This window comes from Penicillium diatomitis (assembly GCF_028827545.1).
Source record: "Penicillium diatomitis strain IBT 30728 chromosome Unknown utg000013l_segment0_segment0, whole genome shotgun sequence".
NCBI lineage: Eukaryota > Fungi > Ascomycota > Eurotiomycetes > Eurotiales > Aspergillaceae > Penicillium > Penicillium diatomitis.
Window position 1 is genome coordinate 75,241 of NW_026623185.1, and position 18,963 is coordinate 94,203.

General features: G+C 46.4%; 5 protein-coding genes across 5 annotated transcripts; 3 read left to right on the plus strand and 2 right to left on the minus strand.

Annotated features, from left to right (window-relative positions):
• Nucleotides 1-2,440: 2,440 nt before the first annotated feature.
• On the plus strand, nt 2,441-4,078 carry N7539_008486 (uncharacterized protein; the record flags this gene model as incomplete). The annotated part of the gene is made up of 2 exons (XM_056938081.1): nt 2,441-2,642; nt 2,691-4,078. 2 exons carry the CDS (start codon nt 2,441-2,443, stop codon nt 4,076-4,078), a joined length of 1,590 nt encoding a protein of 529 aa, XP_056786463.1.
• Nucleotides 4,079-9,870: 5,792 nt separating this feature from the next.
• On the plus strand, nt 9,871-11,781 carry N7539_008487 (dynamin family protein; the record flags this gene model as incomplete). The annotated part of the gene is made up of 1 exon (XM_056938082.1): nt 9,871-11,781. One exon carries the CDS (start codon nt 9,871-9,873, stop codon nt 11,779-11,781), a length of 1,911 nt encoding a protein of 636 aa, XP_056786464.1.
• Nucleotides 11,782-11,883: 102 nt separating this feature from the next.
• Nucleotides 11,884-12,489, plus strand: N7539_008488 (uncharacterized protein; the record flags this gene model as incomplete). Its single annotated transcript, XM_056938083.1, has 1 exon — nt 11,884-12,489. One exon carries the CDS (start codon nt 11,884-11,886, stop codon nt 12,487-12,489), a length of 606 nt encoding a protein of 201 aa, XP_056786465.1.
• Nucleotides 12,490-13,164: 675 nt separating this feature from the next.
• On the minus strand, nt 13,165-13,545 carry N7539_008489 (exonuclease; the record flags this gene model as incomplete). The annotated part of the gene is made up of 1 exon (XM_056938084.1): nt 13,165-13,545. One exon carries the CDS (start codon nt 13,543-13,545, stop codon nt 13,165-13,167), a length of 381 nt encoding a protein of 126 aa, XP_056786466.1.
• A 3,024-nt stretch (nt 13,546-16,569) lies between these two features.
• N7539_008490 (uncharacterized protein) lies at nt 16,570-16,815 on the minus strand (the record flags this gene model as incomplete). Its single annotated transcript, XM_056938085.1, has 1 exon — nt 16,570-16,815. The coding sequence occupies one exon, from the start codon at nt 16,813-16,815 to the stop codon at nt 16,570-16,572; it is 246 nt and encodes an 81-aa protein (XP_056786467.1).
• Between the last annotated feature and the right edge of the window lie 2,148 nt (nt 16,816-18,963).

The window sequence follows — 18,963 nt, forward strand, 5'->3', positions numbered from 1 at the left end:
ACTAGGAAACTTGAACGGAGAGAACGTCTGGTCTGTTCTTTTGGTGCGTTATCACACCCTGAAGCTTTTTAGAGACAGCGATGGCCATGAACGCACGAAACACCTACAAATAATTCTGATTGGCGGGCAGCATGTGATTTGTTCTTGGCTGCCCGCCTTAGATAGCCTCTCTCCCCTCCATATTCGATCGAACCATCCTTCTTTCCCTTTCTCTCGACCCTGCTTGCCTAGTTCCTACAAACTTCTTGCACTACGGACAGATGTGGGACTCCTTCTGACCAAAGGAATCATCCACTGTGCAATGTCCTCGCAGGAGTCACACACGAAATATGGAATCTTCCCGCCCCTGAATTCTAGCACAAACGAGTATCGAAGGAAAATGATAACAATGAAACGGCACCGTTGGTTAGCAAGCCGCTTACAGAAGCTCTTTGAAGCGTTCGGTCCTGCCTTCCTCTGCTTTCTTCAATCAATCTGCGACCATCTTGCCCCAATAGGGCATTTTCAAACAACAGGTCAGTCACGCAGAGTTTATGAAAATCCTTGCGCCAATGGTCACCTAGGATCCACGAAATCAATAGGGTCAGCTTAGAAAAATATTGCTTGAGATCCTAGAGCAGTTTCAAAGTGACTACTCCAGGAGAGTCTGCCAAGGAGCGGAGTCATTGTTGCAGTGCCTGATTTATAAAGTGGAAGCTCTACCGCCCCTGTGTTTGCCGTCGAAAGTCCCGATGTGGATAATATGCAACTGCCAGAAGGGTCCAGGGAGCTTCTATGCCCGTTGGATGGCAGGACAGCGGTGATGAACTTGCTCGAACCCAGTAGTTGAAGTTATTTTCGTGCATCAAACGAGACGTAAACTATTCGCTATCACTGAACAGTGCGCATAAGAATATTAGCACAAGGGCAAGATTATATGCATCACGGCCTTGTCAATTCAGCGCAGTCTGATAATCACCTGGATAACGAGGTTTGACTAGACGTACTTATACTGTACCAACTGATGAGTGATTTGCCACGCCGCGACAGCATTGATTCTTGAAATTTTTAGTATGTCTTTGTATATATTTTGACATCTCTGGGCTTTGAATATCCATCTCCGGTTCTTTTTTGTCGACAACTACGGTCTTAACTGGCTATACAAAGTATGCAGCCAATGTTCTCAGAGAAGTCGCCTCGTCACTCGTGACACAGACGTCAAGTCTTTATTTGCTAAGCATTGAATCGATCAAGATTCGTGCAAAAACCTACAGTAAGCGCCGTCTCTGTCCTCAAGTCCTCCTACTACTTAAGCCCGGATAGAATGGTGATCAGTGTGTCGGCAATGAATTTCTACTGGTTATTTTGGCCATTAATACTTCTCTTGTTTCAATCGTTATCTTTCCCGAACAGAGGCCGAAATCGTGGACGGGATCACTCAATGCACCAAGGCGGATAGGTGAGCCGCTTGGGCCACAGATACGCAGTTCTGGTTTGGACGAAAGCGACTCTTTAAAAATGGACAAGGAGGCACAGACTATAAGATAGCCGCACGAGAGTGGACTAGTAGGTATCCCTAGAAACTAGTCCTTGTGTCAACCTACAGCTTGACCGCTGCGAGCCACTTCTTGATAAGAAAGTCCCCCTACCTTGAGAAATTAAATACCGTAACGATCTTTATAATTAGTAGTGATTGTCGTAAAATAAAACCGGGATTACTTCTGTATTCTTTATTATAACAGCGTGCGCTTACTCTCTAGGGATGCTACAGCGAAAGCATTCAAGCTCTCAAAGGAAGGTCACAATATCCACTGTTAGGCGATTGTTGACATGAAGACGCGATTTCTCAAGACATGTGCGCTCTGACGCTAATGTAGAGCTATCTGCGAGAATCAAGCGTGAAGCCGGGGAAAGAAAGAAAGAAGGTTGAAGAGAAACCCTTGGAATAATAGGTCCTTGTCGAATGAGCTGTGCGGAGTCAAGGCGTATGAAAATATCGACCTGATGCACATACTGCTCCCAATATAGTGACATACTCGTAGAGCGGTTCTTTGCATTTATGTGTATACCACGCTCCCCGCCAAAACGCGGGATATGTATTCAAACACCACGTCAGATGTCTCATCCTTGACTGCACACGATAGTTTGTGCGCCACCCACCTCATAAACTATGTGTGTATACCTAACAACCTTGTTGCTCCACTTACAATCCAACATTGAAGGAGAGGACGGGGATCTATTTCATCACCGTTTCTTGGATATCATTGTGGTAGAAGATTGTGATTGTCTCGTAGATCAATGAGATAAGATCTTCAGGCCGCATCATCAGGCAGATCATCCACGGAATCTGGGTCGACGTCCATTTGACGTCAGGCACAGCCAAATATGCTATGAGGTGTTCTTCGCAAAGTATATAGTATCCAGTCACAGGGGCTCATCCCCTTGGGCATAATAATTCAGTATGGCTACTCAATTGGATGCGACTGTCGTTCAAGTCATTATCGATTATTCTTTCCGCAATACAGAACATCTCATGCAAGCTTTGACAGCAGCCGGTGCAGAAGAGGACAACCATGATGGTAATCGAAGACTCGCTCATCTTGGAAGCACTTTGCTCCGATTTATTTTGAGCCTTCTTGTATTTGAAACTGCACCAAGTCGAAGTAAGTTCGTTAAAAAGAAGGAGTGAATTGCGCTGAACATTTTCATAGGCGGGATAACAAAGCTCGAAACGTCCATCATATCGGTTGCCCAGCGAGCCTCGGTCGCTGAACAAAGTGGTATTGACAACTTTATCAAGTATAGCGAAAAACCGGGTGCACGATCCCCCAGGGTGTTAGCTCTCGCGATCGACGCCATAATTGGAGCAGTTTATGTCGACTCAGCAGACTTCAACGCTTCGTGGAAGGTAGCTTTGAAATTGAAATTAGTCTCCACCACCTGCCTCGGAAACTCTGCGTTTCTCGCACGGCCCTTGTCTGGTCTACACAAATTACCTTCATCATTCGCCCGAAGCAACACACCCGAAGACATGGCAAACTTTTTGCGACCTGTATTCAGCATCGGTACCCCATACGACCCAGATATGCGACCCTCCATTGGGCTTGATGGGACAATTGGCGCTGTGACGTCTGCACGTATACCTAGCCCGATGAATCAACTCTCGTACTACGAGTTACCGATAAGCGATGATACACAGCTTTGGACGTCCATACAGCGATCTTCGAGTAGAGACTACCTTCATACAGAATATACTGGTGATGCCATCAGTCGGGAGTCAGCTTTCGACGTTCGTGGAATTCCCCACGCACGAAACGACCTGTTTCTTGCTACCGGAGACAGTGAAGAAAACCGTGTCAACTTTTTCGATCAGAAAAGTAACCGAGCCCAAGTTTCGCAAGGAGAGCCAACAAGGGGTCAAGGCGGTCAAGCTCTGCTTGATGATGACTGGCTAAACTCATTTCTTGACGAAGAGAACAAAAGATGCCGGACTCACCAGTATCCGCTTCCTCTCGAAACTTTCCTTGCTCCGCGTATCCAAACGGCTCTGGTTGATATTGATGCACGTCCAAGGGTGCTAGCCAAATTCTTGATCCACGTTGCCAGTGCAGAGACTTTAGTCACCTTGCGAAACGTCGTCCTATCATACCGAGAACGGCCCCTATCAGCTTCCCTTGGAATGAGGCCAAGTCTGTCGGTCAAAGAACGTTTCAATATCATAGGCCTCCTTGACACCGAAATTGCTTGGCGCCGGCTGCTCCGGATGTACCATATCTTGGAGCTGTACAAAGCCTGTAGAGGGGCAGGGTGCGCGGAGAAAATCATTGTCACTACGCCTACCTCGTTTCCGACGCGAAAGCGGAAAGCAGGAAACCCACTCCATGCCGCAGAGGCAGAGATTGCAGAGAGAATGATGAAGAGCATTTATCCTGATGCCATCCAAGGCACTAAGGACTATGAGGGACAGAAGGCCACTTTAAAGCGTGTTCGGAAGCTTGGCCAGCGATTACATATCTTGGTAACCAAGTTCGGGAATGGCATTCTTGCCCTGATGTTGAACGATGACATGAAAGGCTTGCAAATATCAGAGCAAATGTGAGTGCATATTGATTGATTCTTGTTTAGACGGGTGGCAATGCTGAGTTCTTAGAAGGATCCTTGATTTGTCTGGTAACGATTTTGAAATGTTCACTGCAATACTCGACGATTCTCAAGGAGGTCTGCTACGTAAGTTTAGCCACGCAGTGCAGAGAATTGTGAGCCATTTGGTCCATGGTACTTTGCCCTCTGAGCCATTCGCGTTAGAGAAATGTGTGCCTGCGCATATTCTGAGCCTCCCAAAAGGCTCCGATGCACTTCTTGAACAGATTCAATAACAAAATGACGCCAATCTCGCGAGTGTAAAAGTCATGCGATGGAATACATGTGCTTTGTTCCAGTTCATAACTCTTCCTTGCTGAGCCGAGACAGTGAGGCCAGATATTTGCTTCTTGAGTCGATCGTATTTTAAATAGTTCTCCTCCAAGAAAATTCATCTTCTGACCTAACAGGCGAAGAAGATCTGCGGGAGAATCCATCTAGCCATGCCCTCAGGGATCTGCAGGGAGGATGATGTGCTATTACAAATGCGGTATATTCGTGATGTGGATATTGAAACCCCCACATTAGGTAAAGCGCATGTCTTGCAACCATCGTTCCTGTTTAGAGCAGACGCTTCACGAGGAGACCTCATTGACTCCTCCCTATCCCCTTAGACCTGAATCTGACACTGCCTAAAGCGCTATCGCGTATCATTGATGCGCTTGAAAAGGGACTGAAATAGGTACATAAGAAAGTCGGGCCGTGATTTAAGCGCTTGTCAAAATTCGGTACAGCTGGCTTGGTTTTTGGCTCTATGCCTTCAGTGATTTTGAGTCATTGCTTCTTTATAAAGACCCGAGTTCCCACAGAGATTGACAAAATTGCCAGATGGACCAATCGGGTCATTTGAAACACCATCCGGCAAGATACCTGCATGGCCGTCTCTGCAATATGGCGTAGCCACGATTTTCTGCATCTGTCACAGCTGGCCCTTCTTGGTTTCCATGAAGACAAGATCGATGTCTATTCCGACCTCTTTTTCCACAGAGTATCCAGGGAATGGATGACAGTCTTCAATAGCTCGGGCACCGCTGCATTCATCGTCACCCAGTAAATAAAAATCATATTTGCAGACGCACTAGCAGCCCGCCAGGTACCCTCGGTAATTTGAGTTCCGGAATTTCGGTTTGACAGCCAACTCACTCGTTAGATCGAGCCCTAGAGGCCTGAGGCCTGGAGCATGCCCCTGTTGTGAGATACCGCATCACGCCAGTGTCTGACTCTCCATCAGAACGATCGAGGCCATTTAATATGCGGTGCGAACCCCCCCCCCCCCCCCCCCCTCCCACGATACGCAGCGAAATTGTGTGAGCGCGTGCGCCAATCACGGCTCGAGCGAGTCATTTACCAGCCGGCACCAAAAAGACCAGGGAAAGGGATAGGAACCAAGAATAATGCTGGTCACAGAGCATGGACAACGTCGGACTACCGACCAGAACTGTGACAAGACTAGCCTCTATCTCAATATTGTAGTGAAGAATACTGAGAAGAACAAAAGCCTGGCCATGCACTCAAAAACCACTCACCGTGAACGGAGGCCCCGAGGAACCTTCGATACGTGTAGACCCCGACGCGGGTTCTACCAAGACCGCTTTTGACTTCAGAAATGTGCTCACTCGGTCGCTTTCAGCTTCCCCACACCTACTTCTTGTGGCGCCCACCAAATTCGCCTCCCGAAAGCATTCCAAGCCGCGACGCGTCAATGAGCTGTCACGATACTAGTTGCCGATATGGGTGCTACCAGTAGTCCACGTGTCGTGCTCGCATTCGACCACTTCCAGTCTTTGCAAAGAGCATCTGTGAGAAATACCTAGAAGTTTGTTTGGTCTACCGGAGCAGCTCGGTTCCAACCCTGTCCGGCCGCTTCGTAGCGCGATACACACCTCGTAACCTTTCAGCCTGAGTGAGGTATACATGTATTTTATATCTCAATGTTGTGCAAGAGTCTTCCAAGCATGAAATATCTTCATGGGCCTCGTCGGATAAGGACAATACGCAGTTAGGAGTGTCATATCGAATAGAATAGACTTGTGGTAGGAACGTAGACTAAGACGCAAGGACGTTTATGTCTGCAGCAGAATATCAAGGGGGCATCGTAAAAATTACGGAACACGCAGTCTGCATTGTCACCGACAGCACACAAAGACGAAGATACGTTCAGCCTTCACTCACCGCTGTCGACAGTAATTTTAAGCAAACTCGTGACGTTTGAATACCTACGCTGAAGTCATCCATTAGAGGAGTCACTCATGTACGTTGTCACGAAATGATCGCCAAATATTCAGTCTAATTGCCGGAAGTTTCTCGCTCCTTCCCTAACTGACGACTTGATGAAAGCAAGTTCTCCTTTCAAAATTTGGATGGACATCTAACCCACAGCATTTCTCTCTCAAGCGGGTCTTCTACTTTAGCTGAATCTTCTCCCTAAAGACAAGGGAGCAAGAGAATTTTAACAAAGTCCAACGGCACGATGGAGAAGCATGACATGTCGCAGGATCGCGGTCCTTCACCAGAAGGAGCAGTGCGTGAGTCACGAAATAAAGATCCGAAAGTATACATATCTCCCCACCGATAGTAGTACGAAGTACGGTGTTACCGATATGATATTGACCTTGCTTGAATCTGAGACAGCCCGTTGACATGAAGAGCTCCAAGTCTGCTCACGAATCTACTGGTTCTTCCATGCACCTACGACCTCTTGATCGGTGGACGAACTCAATTAGATTTGTTCCAGAATCCAATGCAACCCGCGTTGAGTCCGTTTCGACTCATGGCAAAACCGAGTCGTATATCGCTGGTGAAAAAAGAGTTACACGAAGAAAAAGAGGAAATGAGACCAAACAAGTGAGCGACGACGAAACCACTCACATCATTGAAGATCTGGACTGGGGGCTTTGTGACAAATATTGCGGCTGGTGCGGACATTGTATGGATGGCGTTGACGTCTAGATATGATTAGAGCTCAATTGCTAATATTTCTCGATTTTGAGCTTCGAAGAATGACTCTTAGTACCAGTCTGACACTTGAAGGAAGTCGGGTCCGTCCGCGCAGCTGGCAAAGGCACGAACCCGGCTTCGTATATCTGACTATGTACCAGTATCAAAGTTGACATGACTTGAATATGACCTGTGCAGCCATTTCATGAACTTCCTGCATATGAGCGTAGTAAATTCTGTGGATAGATAGAAGGATAGACGTAACAAGAACACCCAGACCAAAAATTGCTATTTCTCTGCACCTAAGTCTTCGCGTTCTCCAGAGGCGTGTTTGTTTAAACAGAATTGGCACGTTCCGCCCTGCCCGTCGCACGTGAGTATCGCCACGGATCTTTTCGCGATACGAGATCAAGCTTCACCGCAGCGACAGAGCTTCTCCCAGCAAAGAGCATTATCTTTCTATGGTGGGATGTTTTACGAGGTTGTGAGCATGGCAGCACGCCATGTCCGTAAGGGCAAGTCAATAAATCAGTGACTGTGTGACCGATAAAGCGATAACACGTCCTGATGCGAGTAAGATAAAACAAACCGGCATACTTGGAGTAAGAAATAATCATTCTCAGTACTCCTACGAAACTACAAATCATACTTGTGACATAACCATGTTTTTCGTGTAAAGGCAAAATGTCTTCTTCTATATATAACCTTGACAGTGGCTTCAAAACTATTCAATATGCTTTACGCTCTGGATAAGTCAGGGTAGTCAATCGAAAACTTCACTCTGCATGTGGCGTAATCCGAATTGGTAGAGTTACGCCAGAGTTGAATAAAGCAAACACTTCCTGTCTGGATCATGACGCTTTTGATCACGATGAGTTTCAAGTGCAGAAGTGACCTGCAGCGATAAGCGCGCAGCTGGTAAGTCAATCTAGAGGGTGTTAGATATGTCGGGTTCTATCGTAGCGGGGGGTTACTCAGCGGTCAATGCGAAGAGAATGATGTTGAAGTGTGTTAGTCTCGCGGATCCGAAGTATCGGTGATATGCTAAGATTCTCAGATTATATATTTTAGAGGTGTCCTCACCTACATGATGCTTTTAATTACAATCTCTCTACTTTCAATTGGCCAGAGCCACCCTCCGCGATACCATCGGCCCAGAGCACCGCGGTACATACGATACCCACATACTCTTTTTTCTGCATCGAATACCGTGTCTATATCACCAATGTCAATTCCAAAATCAAGAACGTTAAAAGGTCCCGAAAATGGCAGACATGAATATACTAGAAAACCCAGACTACTTCTCCTTTTCAATATGCTGGAATCAATATCTAGGGCGGCGATGTTTCTCCGGAATGAACTGTTCGGTAGTTTTTTGATGTGAATGCAAAAGCTCAATGTTAAGGTCCAGTATTTTAGGCATTAATCGATATTTATCAATATACACCCTTTTTCGTTCGTCCTTTCGATTCCTACTCATTTCATTGGATGCCCCTGTGTTCCTTCGATAACCTCGTTTGCTCCCCAAGTAGTCAGCAAAATCATTCCTGAAACTCCCCTTCCCCGTACAGATCGCAGAGACAAAAGCCAGTTCTCGTATCTGCGATACCAATTCAGAGATACCTAGCTGGTACCTTAAGAAAAATTGTACTTGCCCTATATTTGGTTTATTTTGTTCTTAGACAAATGGAGTTCAGTGCGCTATCACGGCCATAGGGGAGGCCCACTATGCGGGAGGCCGGCCATGCAGGAGGTATAAGGCTAATGTTAACAAGTACATTGCACAAATACAGTATCTCACCGCCAACGTCTGTTACAACAAACCCTTTTCTCCCTCAAAGGTATGCTTCGGTATTCTCCCCCACCAATAGAAACTGCGACGTGTCTCACGATAATCAATTCAGTCATGGATCTTTAGGGCTTCACCCTCATGTATCCGTTTCCAGTTAACTAGCACGAATGAGAAAGAGATGAGGTGATTTGTACTGTAGTTGCCTCTTGGGCCACGGCTGGGCCCTGGCTGTCCAGCAAGTGCATGATGCGGATACCGAATGCGTCCGTGGCATTGAACCATGTCCTAGGCATGACTGTGACCTAAATCATTTCCATCGACGACCTCTGCTTCGTCTACAACGGGGATGTCTTATTCTGTAGTTGGTTGAGAGCTATAGTTAAGCTGATAGTTAGCTAGATCATGCACGATCAGTGTTCCTAGAGTTTTGCAAGTGTGCACAACCTAAAGAAGAAGCGCAAGCGACCAAGCAAATATCCTCACCGAATACCCGCCAAAATGGAGAATTACACAGAATACTGGGGGACCAGGGTTTAGCAAAGGTGTATAACCTCTTCCCCTAATGTATCGCTACACCGTCTTCTTTCGCATCTTCACCCGTAATGACTATTTGCACTTTATGCAAAGACACCTCCTTATCACCGTGAATTACCATAGGGTCTGTAAACTACCGGTTATGAAAGTTAACACTATGGCACTACCCTAAGTCCTAGGGCAAAGAAGTCATTATAATGACAAAACCAATGGATGAAAGGCTATCCGCAATTAGGTTGCATTATTCATACCGAGCCACAGTTGATGGTTGGTCAATACTGCGTGGCCGTGACTATTCGATAAGAATGTATCCCTTGCACATGCCTACGACCCTTACTTCATAGGGAGTCTTACTCCCCGCAGAAATAAATGGCCACTGTGCGCAGTATATACGTAGTATATAAGGGTCCATCCATCTATTTACCTCTAATTTCGACTTTATTGCTATCAAGAAATTATCATCCTTCATTCTGTATACATAGTTCGAAATGGTTCTGCGAAACTTCCAGACGGATGTCCTACAGGATCTATGTTCTGCGGAACAGCTGGATCTTCTCAATTCGATCGATACTCTCCGCTCCCAGGGCATAAGCCACTATATCTCCCTGCCACAGATCATAGTCTGTGGTGATCAGTCATCGGGAAAGAGCTCTGTTCTCGAGGCTATATCGGGTGTTGGATTTCCAGTCAAAAGCAACCTTTGCACTCGGTTTCCTACTGAGCTCGTCCTTCGAAAGCATACCCATGTGGGTGTCCGTGTATCTATCGTGCCGCACCACTCTCGCAGCGATTTTGAGCAACGATCGCTTAGCGATTTCTGCGAACAGCTAGATAGCTTCGAAGGGTTACCCATCCTGATTGAGAAGGCCAAAGGAGCCATGGGAATAACGACCCACGGAAAAGCCTTCTCCAACGACCTCTTGAGGATCGAGGTGTCGGGGCCAGACCGCCCACATCTGACCATCGTGGACCTCCCCGGGCTAATCCATTCGGAAACCAAACAACAATCGGCGAGGGATGTTCAGCTTGTCCAGGACGTGGTTCAGTCCTACATGAAGGAGCCGCGCAGCGTTATCCTGGCCGTTGTGTCTGCCAAGAATGACTTTGCGAATCAAATCGTTCTGAAGCTGGCTCGAGAGGCTGACCCATTCGGGAAAAGGACGCTTGGCATCATAACAAAACCTGACACTCTGGCAGCCGGGTCCGAGAGTGAAGCGATGTTTGTGTCATTGGCGAAGAATCTGGATGTGGAGTTCCGGCTGGGGTGGCACGTCCTGAAGAACATGGACATGGATAAAGGCCAATGGACCCTGGAGCAGCGCGATGTCGAGGAAGCCAATTTCTTTTCGCAAAGTATATGGAAAGACTTGCCGACCTCAATAGTTGGCATCGAAAGCCTACGAACGCGATTGAGTAAGGTGCTGCTTTCACAGATCGCTACCGAGCTACCAAGCTTGATCAGAGAGATCGAAGACAAAGTGGACCAGTGCAGATCTCGGCTTCAAAGACTTGGTGAACCACGGATTACCATTGACGAGCAGAGGTCGTATCTTCTGAATATCAGTCAGTCAATCCAGGAGCTTGTGAAAGCGGCTATTGATGGGACATACAACGATCCCTTCTTCGGGGATGCCCGCTCGACCAACGGGTATCATAAGAGAATACGAGCCATCGTGCAAAATTTCAACGAAGAATTTGCTGACCGAATCGGCCGACAGGGCCATTATCGACGTATCTGTGAGCACACCGACGAACAGACGCCCGACCAGCACCAGCTCCGTGTTACCAGAGAAGATTATATCAAGCACATCTGCCATCTTCTCAAAAGAACAAGGGGTCGCGAGCTGCCGGGGACATTCAACCCCATGATCGTTCGTGACCTGTTCTTGGAACAGTGCTCTCCGTGGGAAAGACTGACCCGTGGCCACACGGACGGTGTGTGGGCTGCTGCCAGAGAGTTTCTCGCGCTTGTGGTCAAACATGTCACTGACGAAGCAACGTCAGAGGCATTAATTGATGAGATCATAATCCCAGCTTGTGACTCTATTAAAACCGAGATGAATGCCAAGACCGAAGAGCTGCTGATGCCGCACCAGAAGGGTCATCCCATTACTTACAATCATTACTTCACGGAAACGCTGCAGAAGATCCGGGCCGCACGCCAGGAAGATGAGATATCCAAAATTCTACAGCAATTCTTTGGGGTTGATTGTTTGAAGGATCCTTATTACTCTACCCATGCCATAAATCTTGAGCAACTTGCCAAAACGCTCCATCAACATTCGGAACCAGACATGGTGCGTTATGCGTCTATTGAAGCATTGGACTGTATGCTAGCCTACTACAAGGTGACTCTCCGCCCGTATCCTAGCGACCTTTGTGGATCTGACAGAAAATAGGTGGCACTGAAGCGATTCGTCGACGATATTGCCAACGAAGTTGCGGAAGGTAGACTCATGGCCTCTTTGTCTCGCATTCTATCACCTGTGACTGTATTCGACATGCCAGCAGACCTTGTCATGAAGATTGCTGGTGAGTCGAAGGAGAGTCAATCAATTCGTGAGCAACTCAACAAGGAGCTCGTGATCTTGGTGAGAGGCTCAGAGACCTGCAAACGCTTTGTTAGAACAAAACTGGACGGTATATCGACCTTACCGGTGACTGAAACTGAATTATGGAATCTAATTTTGGCTACAGGCCGCCTCGATGCACGATCAGACGATAAATATCTGACAATGGAGAGCAGCAGCGGATCGATTTGTGAGGAAATGGCACCGGAAGTGGTCGGCTCCTATTTTGCTGACTCATCAAGGCAAAGCAGACGAAATTCAGTCGTTGTAGAAATGGCGACGTCGGAAACAACGAGATCTAATATTTCCGATCCATCAACTGATACGCCAAACTCACCTGGGATACCTGACGCAACGATTGATGAAAGTTCATTCTCTAATGTTGAGGCTGTGAGTTCAAGCTTTGAGCCAGTGGACGTGGTTCCTGCGACCGTTGAAGAAACTGCAACCTTAAGCGATCATGAACCCACGACTAAGGAGAAGATGAAGAAGAAGAAGAAGAAGAAGGAGAAGAAGCATTTCAAGGATTTTGCTTAATCTGGGTGGAAGTAAGTGGTCTCTGGCCTAAAGAGCTTGATTTTTCTCAATTAAGATGTAACCAACTCAAATACGGTCACGTTTTTCACATCGAGAAACCAGCGCTACTTGAGCATCTCTAGGTGAAGGGGCTACATTTTCTCATTTCAGCTTAACTTCACAACCACGATCACTTTCCCATGAACAGTGTGTCACTACATAGCTGTGCCAGGATTAGGGGTACAGCAGTGGAAAATCTAATGGCTCCTTATATCTCTTTATTTGAATGAACGTACCGCATACACGCTGTCCAAATGACGCATTTTTTACATGAGGATCTCACAGCAGAAAACATTCCGTGAGGATGGTAATATTAAGCTAAAAAACAAGCCGAAGATAGAGATTTTGGGTATTTCACTCCACCTTGCCCTTTTCTTGTTTGTGAGTCCTGACCACCTAGAACACGGAAGTAGCGGAGCGAGTAAGCTTGCACCTCTGTAATAGGCCCGAGATGTGGTCTCGGAGGAAGATGAAAACCCACTGGACGATACGATCTGATGGGATTGGACGAAAAAACAGAACGAAAAATACAACCAGATATGTCTAGGAATAGGACAGACATACTTATTTGTTCATTTCTCGGTAGTTGCACGAATTTGGAGCCTTATAATATAATGCTTGCATTCGAGATGGAAACTATGACCAGCCTTTGGGTGCTAGCGCCATATGCTTTCCCTTGCCATTGAAAGTTTCAGAGTGCGAGAGCTCGATGCGGTTCTCCATCTCTTCCTCCACCTTCCGTTCCCACCTTGGAGTCATTCGTTGGTAGTATTCATGCCACAACCCGGGCAGAAGTTGGACATCCTGCGCACAGTACTGCATGATCTCAGCTGATAGTGGGCGGGTGATAAATACCTCGTAAGAGCCGCCATATTCTGGAGCAAAAAGCTTCCGTCCGCCGTCTTTACACGCTTTCCGCTTTGCTCTCTCACTAATGGTCATCAGAGTATCGTGCTCAATGCACTTGCCTAGTCCGTTAATAAGTCCCTTCGAGAATCTGCGCGGTGGAAGCTCCATTAAGTGAATGTCTTAAACTCCAGCTGATTTTATTCCGTAGTGGCTGAACAGGGTATACAGAGCATCCGAGTCATTGCGCACATTAAAGATAACTTTCGAAATAAATGGAGGATTCAAGAATGGAACGCAAACTTGAATCATGCGGAGTGGAATGAGAGAAAGCTTTGTCCTTGAGAGTGCAGATATCGACGAGCAATGTCTCTTATGATGGGGAAACAAATATCTGAAGAATCGAGATTGTGCTATGCCGAAAAAGGTTCACGCCCTCAAGGTCCATGAACAGAGAGAGGGGCCAAACAGGCAGTTTAGCTAGACCTTCTAAAAGCTCGTCAAGGCCACTAAGGGTGTTGATAAACAAGAAGGAAGGCTGTCATCTAAAGAGGATTCTTGAAAAGATTCTGTAAGCGTTGGCAGACCATCCAAATTAGACTTCGCCGATTCGTCGGATTGTAATTGATGTTGCGAACATGGCAGGGCCGGACAACCTCAGGATGAGAGGAAGAACATGGGAGAACATGGACACGCCCACCACGTGTGCCACGCCCACCACGCGCACCACCTCAAAACTTGGGATGTACTGTAGCTTCTTCTTCTTTCTCTTTTTCCCCTCCAGCTCTTGAGATTCTTGATACCACGCAGTCAAGTTGAATGAAAGTTTATGAGTCCTTCTAAAGCTTTTCTATCTGGCGTACAACAATTGAGGCTATTTAAGGTCTGTCTGGTACTCCATCGTCGGTATTCTGAGGGAATTCAGGAAGAACTTTTCCAAACGAGAGCCAGTTTGATATAGTACTCTAGGATCGTTGGCGCACAAAAGTCCTCCAAGATTATAAGGAGAATCTCTTTTATTTAGGGGCGTACAGATATATTGGGCATGCACATCGAATTCCAGGGCAGCTACGTGTTGTACGCCAGTTAGGAAAAGTTTCAGAAGGACTCATAAACTCTTATTCAACTGTCTGCGTGGTATTCGAGGATCTCAAGAGCTGGAGGGGAAGAAGAGAAAGAAGAAGGTACAGTACATCCCAGGTTTTTAAGGTGGTGCGCGTGGTTCACGGTATCTCCCCTCCGATACTGAGTTCTTCTGCAGAAGGAATCCAAGTTCGCAATCCAAGCCCGCTAACTCCCGTCAACGCGTGGCACACGTGGTGGGTGTCCCTGCCCTTCGAGACTGATTTCTTCTACAGAAGAAATCCAAGTCCGCGCTCGGTCACGTGATTTCGGTCGCTCCCTTCCGCTAAATCCAAGTCCGTAGTCCTCTCATGTTCTCAACACTACGCAGATCTATTCTCGGGCTTAGGTGGACAAGGGTCGGACATGCAAGAGAATTAAAAAATTATAGAACATAGACATAAATAGCCTGGAGTCAATCCTTTACAGAACCAAATCTTACAGGCATACAACTCAAGCATGCATCACACGTTGCTTTTACCACGTTTCTCAATCCCATTGGCGTAAGTGGCTTCATTATTCCCATGGTGCCCTACACTTCCGACCCTGCTATCAGGTGCCTCCTGAATATCAGTGGACTGCCGATGTTGTACGCCAGTTAGGAAAAGCTTAAGAAGGACTCATAAACTTTTATTCAACTGTCTGCGTGGTTTTCAAGGATCTCAAGAGCTGGAGGGGTAAAAGAGAAAGAAGAAGAAGCTACAGTACATCCCAAGTTCTTGAGGTGGTGCGCGTGGTTAACGGTATCTCCCTTAGTGCGTGTGGTTTACGGTATCTCCCCTCCAATACTGATTTCTTCTGCAGAAGAAATCCAAATCCGCGACCCAAGTCCTCCTGTTATGTTCAACAGCCGACACGTCGCAGCCACGCTGTTAAAGGAACGTAAAGTGGTTCGTTAATCATCCGAACAAACCCTCGAGTAGTCTGTAACGGGGGAAAATATTCAAAAGTTCGGAAGCATATTACCGTATTATCCATGCTTAGAATTTCAACATATTCCTCCCTAGTGTAAGAAGAGGTGGATCACGATCCAAATTGCGAGTTGTCAGTGTAAATTTAAATGATTCCACATACATACGCTGGCAATTTACAGTTCCTGGGTCAGTGATAGTTACGTATGGAGGGCTGTGGCCGACATAAACATTGATTGGACACTGGGAAGGAAACACACGGGCAGAAGGAGCCTGTTCCGTGGTTGCTAATTTCAGACTACTTAATTTAAAGAATGTCTGTAACTTCGGATTACACCTCGGTACTGATCGTGACATTACTGTGACAAATATCGTACGTCCTGTGGCTGCATGAGTCCAGTCGCATGAAGTACCCAGAAGCAAACTTCAGGGCCGTATTTTCACTCACCATAATATGTGGACATCAGTACCTGAATTTTACTTCAAAGATAATTGCCTGATTTTCAACGAAATATAAAAATCTGATATCTCAGGACCCCTATATCGCTACAGCGTTATTTTCGGTACTCTGGCTTGAAAGTCTGCGAAACTTTGAACGCAATTTGTGGTGGCCGCGGGAGAAACTTTTTATTCTTCCCCGCGATAGTTACCACTATTGCCCCCGCTGCTTCCCTCCACTCGGCGCGGTGCGAACGTTCGGGATAACAATTAGAAGCCGTTGAGGTTACCTTAGCTTCATCTATGTGATTCTCGCCGCTCACAATCTCGGTATCGCAGCAAAATTTTTGACACATACAGGCGCGCTCGACATCATTTTCACCTTATACACGAAGAATCTTTTCTTATCTTGAAACACGATAGTCTATCTTTGATTTACCCCACCGTATGGCCTCGATTCGTATTGTAAGCAAAAGTCACCACCATTGATGGCTGTATACTTTACTAGAAATACTAACATGATTGAAACCGAACCCTTCATGCGACCATGAGGCTACGCATATTACAAGGGCTGGATTTGCGCATTCATCGTTATGCCAGGTAATCAGAATTTGTGATGTAGGTCAGATTGACATGGGTTACACTTGTAACCTGTTCCATTTGTGGAGGCCAGACAGATGGAAAGCTTCAGATGGTACTAACGCGATATTCATTGAAGGGATACCTATTTTATTTGCTTGCAATCTTGCAACGAAAGCTCCTTTTCTGCCTTCTTCGCGACGTCGTCGATCTCGGTGGTTCTGATAGGCTTGTATAGGAACTTTTCAATGATCAACCTCATCTCGCGAGAGCTGAAAGCTCCAATATCGCGAGGTCTTAAGCCATGATTCAATGCTTCCTTTATTGATTGGTACCAAATTTCAGCATAGGATTCTTTCCAATCTTCAATGAAAGCTTCGGCTTGAACCATCGTCTTAAATCGTTACATGAACCTCCCTCCTCGGTGACTTCCCTCTCGGCCCCGTTTTCGCCGGTAAACCTTGTAAGCTTTCGTGGACGTCTCGACGGCGAGCACTTTGGCAGAACTTACTGTTAAAATGGATAAATACCGGGATTTGCCCCATTCGCAACCGCATGTAATCCATTTCCACCCCAAGGATTTGTATCTTCTGCTTCGCTCTTTATGATCTCCCTGGGATTAGCTGCGCCTATTCTTTCCATATAGTCGCGTGCTTCTTGAAGGGTGGGGTAGCTTTTGTTTAATGACGAATACCCTGTCATACGAGGATACGCATGTCCCCTACCATTTCGGTCAGATCAAGCTCAAGTTTTAAACCTAGGAGAGAAAACATACAAACCACGATAAAAATATAGTGGGCTCCTTCATCCGCCCTGTAAAGAGCGCGTAGTATTCATTGTTCCTTTGTTGCCGCGGCATGGCCGAGACTGATTAGCATAAGGCACGTTTGCAGGATTATTGGGATAGCGATAGTGCTTAGAACAGGAGAACAGAATGATAGTAAAAACATCTTATGACAGTTTTGTCACTCGAGTCTAACCCGATTCAGATCAGCTGACAGCTAGTATGTGATGAATTATTAGGTTAACCGATTCTGTGATTTGGCCGCGTGTACACGTCTGTTAACACTAATACATAAGGTGACTCACAGGGAATTGAACCGAGTGCCATGAGGGATGAGGAACCTCTAGGGTAGTCCTGTTACATATACTCGTATTAAAAGGTGGTAGAAATATTAGTCATGAACAAGATGTAGAAGTAACACGCTAACATTATCAGTGAGGTCTATCTGCGTAGAAGCAAGACTGTCAGCACTCACATATTTTATTCAGATAGACTTCTTTTCACTGAACTTCTAGAATGGATTGGCGCGATGGCCTTGTCGGTCTTCTCAATACGCCCTCCGCTTAAACCGCAATTACGTCATGGCCCACCTTTACGACCTGAGGTGTTCAGAATCAGATGATTTCAAACATATGGTTTCCATTTCGACATTCGGGAGGGGCAGAAAGGCATCATTTCGGGTTACCGGAGTACGAAGACTATTTCAACAATGTTAAGTGTTAGAAAAGGATCGCCGTCTGCCGATTCGTAGGCGGTGGAAAGGTGGTAGAACAATCCCGGCTTTTCTTACCTTCTCCAGCCTGGTGACTGGTTGTCAGGGGTGCTGCTCACAAAGTTCTAGCCAAGTCTTGAACCCCTTGTGAAGATGATGTGGTCCTTTCTAAATGAGTCGGTAGGATTCTCGACTCGATGGCTTTTTTTTTCATCTCCGGCTTTCCAGAGTTTGGCATTGCGTACGCATTCGTGCCCTTTAAAAGACGAATGGCAACCTGTCCTTCACACAAGCTTAGCGAAACTTGGGATGTCTGTCTTCTATTTACTGGGCGTAGGGTGATGAATTCTTACTGCGAAAGTTACAATTACCTCTAGTTACCTTCCCATCTGCGTATACACGATGGCGAATGCTCTCTACAGTGGGGGTTTCCTTCGAGGCGTCGCATTTTTCATCCAACGGAAGGGCTATTGAGCCGCGTCTGAATTTATCAAGCGAAAATAAGTGGCTGTTGGCCACAGGAATACATCTAACATCTATACAAAACTTGTTTTTATGTGGACTGAGAAAATCCGGAACGTTTGGTGCGAACCGTACAGCTCAACAATTTATTCTCGATGGTAATTGCACAAACGATAGACGAAGAATTGTGACCAATCATCTTTCGATTTTTTTTGCTCATTCTGCAGGGTAGACATTAATGGGCATTAATGTTGGTTGACTCCCCGCACCTCTCACTTACTCCCCGCACCTCTCACTTACCTTTGATCCAGGCATTGATGACAGCCAGTAAGTAAAGCCCGACTGACGTCCAACCAATCTTTCACAAGATGATTTTCATGCTTGCCCAACGCACTGTCGATCCGACCTCGATCAAGTAATTAAGACAAGTTAATGTTCATGTTCCGAATGCGGATGACCGCCAAGTTGCGGTGAAGGCCTGCATAGGATCCGTCTCTTTCTGCGAGAAGTGACTGAAAATTGCTCGAAATTCTTTTTGAAGGTTTCAATCCAGCTTCTGAGTGGTTAATCAAGAGCAGTCT